Source organism: Rhinolophus sinicus, chromosome 15, assembly GCF_057876585.1.
Source record: "Rhinolophus sinicus isolate RSI-liver-muscle chromosome 15, RSI-T2T, whole genome shotgun sequence".
NCBI lineage: Eukaryota > Metazoa > Chordata > Mammalia > Chiroptera > Rhinolophidae > Rhinolophus > Rhinolophus sinicus.
Genome location: NC_142515.1, coordinates 90287195 through 90295980, shown reverse-complemented (window position 1 = coordinate 90295980; position 8786 = coordinate 90287195). Strand labels below are relative to the sequence as shown.

Sequence of the window (8786 nt, the reverse complement as noted above, 5' to 3'; positions counted from 1 at the left end):
GAGAAGCCAGTTTATCCCCAGTGGAGTTTTGGAGTTGGATCCCTCCACCACCACCCTCTTCAGATCACCCGTTTGCAGGAAAATGGTTTTATTCTGGGGCTGGGCGCTGGGGGTGGGGGTGCAGGCCTGGGTAGTGGAATGTGAAGAATGGTCAAACCCCTTTTTTTCTTTTTTCTTTTTTCCAGAAACAAAAACGAAAGTCCCTTCCTACAGTGTGGCCAGGAGCAGTTTGGAAGCTGGGGGCAGACACACAGAGACACACAGGGAGCGGAATTGGAGGAGAGCCGCCTGCAGACGGTGTCTGCGAGGCCTTCAACCTGCTGACCCTGCCTCTTGGTTCAGGGCTCTGAGTCCCGGGGACACTACAGCTCCTCTCCTGGGGCCGGTCCCAGCCCTGGGGGCCTATTCCAGTGTGAGGTCCGGGAGGCTGCCTTGAGCCCAGCCCTGGTTGGTGCCAGTCCTGCCCCTTTCCAGTGTGGGGCTCTGACACTTGTCGTCCGCAGGGCCCTCCTGTGGGGCTCTGGCTCCCCTCCTCCACCCCGGCCCTATCTTTGGATGAGATTAGGAAGGGAAAGGGATAGGAAGGCTGGTGAGTGGCAGCTGCCCCCACACTTGTGTCCCTGACTACGTCAGGGGCTGTGGCCTCCGAGTGCGCTTGGTCCGGCGCGTGGGGGATGAGCCCACAAACTCGAACTGCTTCTGCCTCTCGACTTGGTTGGGGAAGGGCAGCTGGCCCTCGTAGAGACGCTTGATGAAGTGAGCCTCGCGCTGGTTCTGCCGGCTGCGGGAGGCCTGGCGCGGCCGGCCCTGCCTGGTGAAGGCCATGAACCAGCCCTCGTGCCGGGCGTTCTGGAAGGCCGTGTAGTTGTTCTCCAGCACGATCTCCGTGAACACGCAGTCTTTGCTCTTCCCGCTGGGCTATGGGGGGGTGGGGTGGATAGAAGGAGAAGAGGGATGTTTGTCACCCACCCTGTCGAGCTTATCTGCCTGATGGGCCTATTTTAGGATGGAGAGGGAGCAGCAGGGGCTGCAGCCTAAGGAGTTCTGTCTAGTGAGACGGTGTCTTGTTGCAGAGGCAAAGGTGGGAGAAAGGAACAAGCTTTGCTTGGGGTCAGATCTGAACTTAAATACAGCCTTGCCATTTGGAAGTTGTACCCCTTGAACAAGGTAGTTAGCTATGCTGGGCCTTGGTTGCCTGAGATGTGGTGTAAAGATCAAGGTACTTGTGCAGTTCCGTGCATACCCAGTAGACACTTGTGCACAGACCCGTCCTCAGTCTAGGTGAATGGTGTTGCTGGGTGGAGGGAAAGGAGGCACCAGTCTCTGATGAAAAAAAAGGGCAAACATTTATAGACACTGACTGTGTCAACAGCCACACAGGCACTGCTTTGACTCTGCAGATAACCCTGACACTGTGCCCACTTGTATAGATGAGTAGCCTGAGGCTTGGAAAAAATCAGCAAATATTTGCTGAGAACAACCAGAATCTGGGGCCAAGGATTGACCGATGCCAAAGGAGATGGACTTCTCCCTTGCACCCCAGTGCCGGACCCACCACTGTAGGGTAGACCACTACACCAGTAGGTGGTTACACCAGTAGGTGGTTACACGAGTTGCTGGTTACACTAGTAGGTGGTTACACGAGCAGGCAGTTCGTGTGCATCTTGCTGTTGGAGTCTGTGGAGCCCACTGACCTTGGGGGAGCTCCGGGCCCTGTATGAATGCTCTGTCTCAACCCTGATTAGCATTGAGCCCTCAACACAGGGGGGCTGCATCATCATGTAGGTGCCAGGATTCTTACTCATCGGTGCTGGGAAATACCCGATAAATCTGAGCTGAGGATCCCGTGGGCCAGCCAGTGTCCTCAGAGCGCTTGTAGACCCAGAGGGGCTCATGAAAATGGGGAGAGCAGAGAGTGGCAGAGTGGTGGGTGGGTGAGAGCAGAAGAGTCATGGTCCTGGGTCCACCCCCGCAGAGGAGAATGGGGTGCAGTTGGGCCCTAGGTGCCCCACCCCGGGGGGGACAAATCAAGCATCTGCTCCACTTCCGGGCCTCACCTTCCCAATGAGCTTGCCCTTCTTGTTCATGCAGATGTACTTCTCGCTCTCAGCCCCCTTGATGCGCACCCGGCTCCCGAACGTGTCTGTCTCCACGATAAGCTTGGCTGTGAGGGGCAGGGGGAGAGAGGCCGCTGTCCATGAGGGTTGCCAGCCCAGGCTGTGGCTGGGGACCCGCCAACCAACCTGACCTCCGCTGAACTTGGGTTCGGGAGCATGGGGAGGCCCTTGGGGACCCTCCTCCAAGAGGCTTCTCCCTGCTCTCCTGTGGCCTCCGCTCTGACATGGGATCTGGGGATGGACTAAGCGAGGCTGGCCAGGGGTGGGAGCGGCCTCCGATGAGGGCTGGGTCTCACCAAACTTGTTGCCATCCTCAGCAGTGGCGGAGATGCGACGCCCGGTGACCTGCACGTGCTTGCCGCTGGTCCGGCTGTACAGCTGGTACTCGCGGATCTGCCGCCGGCTCAGCTGGTCGGTCATGGCGCCCTGGTCCCTCACATACTGGTTAAAATTAGGAGACGGGTGATTCTCCCCCTTTGCGGTTACCAAGGGAAAAATAGTGTCAATTTGCTTTGGGCGACACCACCACCGGTCCATCCAAGGGGAGAGGGGTGCAGAGGTGAGTGTGGTGGGGGCAGGCCATTTGTCCTGGGAAGCAGAGGTGCGGGGTGAAGGGGGCATATGGCCATGACCTTGTCAGGCCAGTGGGTGAGCCAGTCATGACCTCTTGGCTCCGTGTCCAGCCTACAGCAGAAAACTGGTGGCTGCCCAGGTTTGGGGGACATGGGATGATACAGTGCAGCCTTGGAATCAGGACTCTGGGAGCTGGAAGGAACCCTCAAAGTTCTGGTATCTGATCCCTACATTCTATGGAGGAGGTGCACAGGGTGACACAACCGATTAGAGACGGAACCTGTCCTGCCTCTAGCACTGGAGCTTGGAACTCTAGGGTCGTGGCTCTGTTAGCCAGGACAAGCAGCTTTCACCTCCATCCTTCCCACTGGCCTAGAAGGAGCCCACCCCCAGCACATGCACAGACAGCAGCTGGTCTGTTAGGGTCATGGGAGAACACTAAGGGGTCTTCTCTTCAGGCTCCAGGACCCCTGTGGGTGTTTCTTTGCAGTGCTAACCGTAGACTCCTGAGTTACATATGCCCTGCTGCCCTGCCTCTCCCCCTGGGTCCTCGGGACCGCAGAGAGGCCAGGCGCCTTCCAGCGTTCCTCCCTCCTCTGCTCAGGAGGGCGGTGCCTCCTTAGCAGAGGGAGGTGAAGGCAGCAGCAGAGGTGCTATCAGCAGCGGCCCGAGGGCTGCTCCTGTGAGGCCGCCTGCCTGTGCCACAATGTAACAGAGGCTCTCAGCCAGCCAGGGCCCATGCTGCCACCCACCCACTTCCCCGGGGAGGGGCGAGGGGCCATTTCCACCCTCGCACCGTGGCGCACAAAGGCAGGACCAGTACCTTGTGCAGGCGGAACTCTTCTTACCCATCTGCAACACTAGCAGGAGACCACTTCCTGCCCCTTCTCTCCATCAAGGTGCCACCTGGATGCCATTTCCCAGCTGCTGGCCACAACCCCAGCTCTGACACTAAGATATTTCTCTCTTCACTTGGCCCCGTGGCCTGTGCTGGGACAGCCTTTCCCCGTCCCCCGTCTCTAAGTCAACCTTTATTCCAGGCCCAATTGCAAGCATCTGGACAGAGCTAGACGTGGATCAGCGTCTGTTAGGGCCACTCTCTCCTGGAGGGCTGGATGGGAAGTGTCAGCTTTGAGGAAGGGGAGGTGAGGCAGCAGCTGGAGGCTGACAGTGTAACCTGCTCGGCTTAACCCTTCGTGTGTGTTACCGCTCATTTCCAACGTCCGCTTGTCCACAGGCCAGGAGCATTCCTAGGACCCCAGAATAGGGGACCCCAACCCACCCCATGCCCCATCCTGGAAGAACCTGAGGACCAAATTGGGGATGGGGCACCTGCCTTCCTGCCAAGAGACGTCTGGCTGGCCCAGGACCCTCGGTGGAGCCTGCCTGTCCCCAGCCCCAAGCCTCCTGGCCCAGGTTCAGGCCCTCCGCCCCTCTTGGCAGGCAGCCTTCTGGTTGTCTGTTCCAGGTCAGGAGCAGAGAGGGCCCCCCGAAGCCCCCTCCTCTCCTTGGCCCCCTTCAAGCCCTGCACAAAAGCAGCCCCACGCCCCCCCACAGCCCACAGCCCACAAGTCGCTCTCCCCGCGGGACCTTGCCTGTCCCTTTCATGTTCCCGCTGCGGGGGGACCTCCCCTTCCACTGCAGCAGACAGCTGCTTGTCAGCCAGCCCCTCAAGCATGGCTGTGGTCCGGCCTGCTGGCCCCCCCTCCGAGGGGGGCGAGGGGGCACTTCAAGGGGGAAAGGACAGCTTTGCCACCTTCCCTGAGTCCTGAATGGGGCCTCAGCCAGGCCATAAACGCCAGGCCAGCCGCACCATTGTGCTAATTCCCTTTCCAGAACAGGTTGGGCCCACCCCCAGCCCCCTCCTGGCCAGGCTGGGGGGCTTTCTTCTTGCTCTCCCTGGATGTGTGAAGCAAAAGGCCTGGAACGGGGGCTTGAGCAAAAGGGGGAAGGAAAAGGGGGGGTTGTCTCTCTCTCTCTCTCTCCCACCCCCCCACTGCTTCAAAGGCAGCCCCTTTCCCTCGCCCAGAGAAAAGGCATTTACCTTCAAAAAAAGTCCCCACTGGATATGAAGAGAAGCGGCCTCTGGCCTGGGAAAGCCAAGCGATCTCCCCAGCGCGGTTCTGGACCAGTGCATTTTAATAGCTGCACTTTTATGGAGGATCACAAAAAGGGACCAAGCCTCGCACTGGGGCTGGGACTAGGGGGGTGGGCATGGGGGGGCGACTGACTTGGGTGGGGGGATTGTGGAGAAGCAAACCCTGAATCTTGTCCCAAACCACATCTTTGGGTTTGACCTCATTGCCTGTAGGTAAGGAGTCACCTGCCCTGGCTGGGCATTCTGACTGCCTGTAGGACCCCCAGGAGCGCACCCCCCAGGATACCCATGTTGGTGGGCGTGGAGGCGTGAGTGGAACACATAGGTGGTTTTTCCATGGAAACCTGTCCTTTCAGGTACAAGCCTCACCTGCTCCATCACCTTTGCCCTCTTCTAGCCACTCCCAGCTCCATCCCTTAAGTCTGGGCTGCCCTCACACTTAGCCTTGGGGTGACTCAGGGATGGAGAGCGAGGCAGAGACCCCAAGGGAAGGAGGGAGGGTCGTGGCAGGGAGGACAGATAAAAACTTTAGACAATCCCCAAATTTGCCATAGCCCCTTCCCCTAACCCCTCCAAAGACTGACACCCCCCCCACCCTCCAAAATCTCAGAGCATCCTGGACCTGGGGAGGGGCCAGAACTTGCCTCTCTCCACCAAAAGGAGACGGCCCCCTCCCCCATTGGGTGGCGTGAGAGAGATGGGTTGAAGCCAGTGGGGACAAGTCGCCTACCTGAGTTTGACAGCAGAGGATCAGTACCTGCAAGCACCTGTGTGGGGACAGGAGGCAGATCCAGGTGTGGGTGCTCGCACCAGCCCTCCCCGCCCGCCGCCGTCTGCGTGGGAGTCCCAAGAAGATTAGGGCTGCCCGAGGCTGGAGATGGCAACAAAACTCCAGTCGGAGAGGCCGCGCACTTACAGAGTGAAGTTGGACAGCAGGCGGGCGGCTCCCATCGCTGGAGAGGTTTCTTGGGGCGGTCGCCCCCCTGCCCCCAAACTCAGGAGCAGATATGGGCAGTCCCCAGGGGTAGAGTCCCAGAGAAGCCAAGGTCTCTTCAAGCCACAGGTTTTCAGGGGGGAGAGGAGGAGAGAAAGGGGAGGAGGAGAGAGAAGAGAGGGGAGGAGGAGGGGGAGGAGGGGGGAGGAGGGCGTAATTGGGAGACTGAGGTGTGAGGTGTCCACCTTCCCGGCCAGCGAGACTGCAAAGCAGCCACTGGCAGAGCTGCCAGCCTTTCCTGGGCTCCCCAAGCGCAGAGGATGAGGCTACTGGAGCCTTCTCGACAGGAGGCTGGCCCTGAGCTCTCCCGAATGTTCCCGACCTTCACAGACCCCAACTGGAGTGCCCCTCCTCCCCTCTGTGGGCCAGCGTCTCCTGCCCTCAGGTTTAGCACCCCGCTCCCCGAGGGTGAGGGCAGGTAGCAATCTGGGGTCGCTGGGTCTGGCTCAGGGGTGGAAATTCCTAGAAGCAGCCTTAAAAGGAGGAGCCTCCCTGCAGGGGGCAGGAGGTGGGCTTGGCCAGGAGCTGGGCTTCCACTGCTTCTGTCACCCCTAGCTCCCTCTATCTGCTATCTGGCCACTGGGAAAGGAGGGGTTAAGGCTGTCCAGACTGGCTGCAAATAGTGGGTGCAACAGTTTGGGGGTCAGGGGTGGAGAGGAAGGGACAGCTGGGACTATGGAAGACTCCCATGGAGTCCCCAAAGCTGGCCTGAGCTGGGGACAGAAGAGCTGGCTGCACTGGTGCAGGCTACTTTTCTCTGGGCCTCGGCGGCTTCCTCTGAGAGATGGGGACAGTAATGCCCCAGGATGTTGGAAGACCCCAAGAGATAATTGCATGTAGCAGATGTCAGAAGGCCTGTGTCCTGGGCCTCACTCATCACCCCCCCTGCCCAGGGCAGCAGCCATCTCTGGAGCCTCTCAGGACCTCCTCCCCCTGTCACCTAGCAGCTGTCTGGGATGAAGCGCCCACCAACCTCTTCACATAACCTCTGGTCCCACGCTGCTCTGTACCAGGCCAGTTATTACCCCATTCTGCAGATGAGGAAACTGAGGCAAACCCAGCTAGTGAATGGTGAACCAGGTGTCCAAAGTCCATGCTCTTTCTACTCCACAGGATTGTGTCTGGAGCCTTTCTGCTGGGTCCACACCCTCAGGGCCCAGCATAGCCCAGGACATGCCAGTAGGGGAAGTCCCTTCCGGAAGCTGTTCCTTCCCTACCAAAAGTAGGTGATGGTAAGTGCTAGGACCTTTGAGGGAAGTCCCTCCCCCTCTAGGGAAGTGGAGCTCACACTTCAGCTTGGCTCCCTGGGGAGTCTCAGTGCCCCTGGGATGAGAAGAGAAAGGGAAATGCTGGATATGGATTTATTTACCTAAAGAGATGAGTGGGAGGGCAGACCTCTCACCTCCAGGCCTCCTTCTCACCTTCCTGAGCTAGACCAATCCACAAAGTTGTCTGGCACCCTTCCCCGTCACACAGACAAGCAGGGACACCTCTGACCTGTCTAGCTCCAGCACCTGGCTCCCAGCCCCTGCCCTCCCCCAGGAACCCACTGGGGCTGGGCCAGTTGAGCCTCCACAGGCCTGGGGAGGGCAGTGTGAGCCCTCAGCCCTGTATCACTGGGGGAGTCCAGGGTTGGCCTCCAATGGAAAGAATGTCAAAACGGGAAGGGAGCTGAGAGATGTCCTCATCATTCACCAATGAGGGTCTCACAGCTGGTTAGTGGCATGAGTGTACCAGGTGCCCAGATGCCCAGTCCAGCGCTTGCTTTTCTTGGAATGTGCCCCAGCCTGTCCAGCTCTCTGCTTTTGCCCAGAAGGATCCTCCTGATAATTTCCATCATCCCACCATTTGGGGCCCAGTTTAAACTCTGCCTCTTCTATAGAAACTTCTGCAAACTGACCTCTCAGCTGCCCCCAGCTCCCAGGTAGTGTATTAAAGGCTACCTCCTCCTAACCTCCATCCTGGGGTCACGGGTAAGAGCAGAGACACATGGAGGAGATAGCTCAGGTTTGGGCTCCCTTGTAGGGGCCTCGGGGGAGGGGCAGAAGGCCAAAAGGAGAGGCAGGTGTGGGCATCCCACCTGGGTGAAAGGCCTCTGAGCCTGAGCGCTTGGCTCCTATCAGTGGGGAAGGGCCTGCTGTCATCACTGGCCAGTACCCAGCCCAGCCTGGGTTTCCATGGTAACAGATGCCAGCAGTCAAACTTGGCCTTGAGGTTCAGCCAGGGTGCTGGTGCCAGGGGGCTCTGACGCAGGGCTTGGCAGCCCATTTCACGATGTGACATCTGCTCCTTGTCCCTTCCCATTCTACACCTGCAGGCTTGGCTTTTGTACTTGGCTTGCTCCTTTTCCCCCGTGCAAAGGCCAGTGGTGTGCCCCAAGTGGGGAGGCAGCATGGAGGCTTCCAGGCCTTGACTCTGGATTTTATCCCCATCCCCTGGTGCAGGCCATTACAGGCTGTGTGACCTGTGGCAAATCCCCTCACTTCTCTGGTCCCAGCTTTCCAATTTATAAAAAGGAAGTCACTCCTACTGATGCTGTCAAAACTGCCATGGTGTCAACGGAGATGAAGGACACTCCCTGAAAAGTATCAAGGGCCACAAGAACGGAGGAGGGGACAGAGACCCTCTCATGTGGTCCAGCCTCAGTTTACCTAAACTTTGACTGACTTTCTGCCTTGACTAGAGGGAGCTGGTAGGAGAGAAGGGTAGGGTTCATTATCATTTATGGGGGGTGTGGGAGGTGATAAGGGAAGTGAGAAGTAGCCTGGGATTCAATGGTTAATCCCCACCCCCAGTGCCAAGTTCCGTACCCCCCAACTGGGATGTCTCACGCCTGCTCCTCTTAACAGCTCAGCTGGTGCAGACCCAGAGCACTCAGAGCCCACCTGCAGAACTGCCACTTGTCACCAGCTGCTTCGACTCCAGCCCAACCTTTTCCTGTTGAGGCTGAAGGAGGGGAAGGGCAAAGGGCACCTCAGCAAAGCAGGCAGACCCCCATCTTTGC

General features: G+C 58.7%; 1 protein-coding gene across 2 annotated transcripts; it reads right to left on the bottom strand.

Moving 5' to 3' along the window:
• On the bottom strand, positions 1-5865 carry FGF17 (fibroblast growth factor 17). 2 transcript variants are annotated; one of them, XM_088792463.1, is made up of 5 exons: positions 5705-5865; positions 5519-5555; positions 2414-2591; positions 2058-2164; positions 1-918 (listed from the first exon to the last, which is right to left on the bottom strand). In XM_088792463.1, the coding sequence occupies exons 1-5, from the start codon at positions 5737-5739 to the stop codon at positions 625-627; spliced, it is 651 nt and encodes a 216-aa protein (XP_088648589.1). In that variant the 5' UTR covers positions 5740-5865; the 3' UTR covers positions 1-624. The 2 variants fall into 2 exon arrangements, with proteins under 2 accessions (XP_088648589.1, XP_088648588.1); XM_088792462.1 differs by lacking the exons at positions 5519-5555; positions 5705-5865 and having other exon boundaries at positions 2414-5231.
• Positions 5866-8786: the final 2921 nt, after the last annotated feature.

What these genes read in the sequence shown, in the direction of transcription:
- FGF17 (XM_088792462.1), bottom strand. Translation starts at nt 2,738, where the DNA reads ATGCCCCCTTCACCCCGCACCTCTGCTTCCCAGGACAAATGGCCTGCC. An exon ending in TGAGGATGGCAACAAGTTTG is followed by an intron (nt 2,165 to 2,413) that starts GTGAGACCCAGC and finishes TGCCCCTCACAG; the next exon opens with CCAAGCTTATCGTGGAGACA. An exon ending in AGGGCAAGCTCATTGGGAAG is followed by an intron (nt 919 to 2,057) that starts GTGAGGCCCGGA and finishes ACCCCCCCATAG; the next exon opens with CCCAGCGGGAAGAGCAAAGA.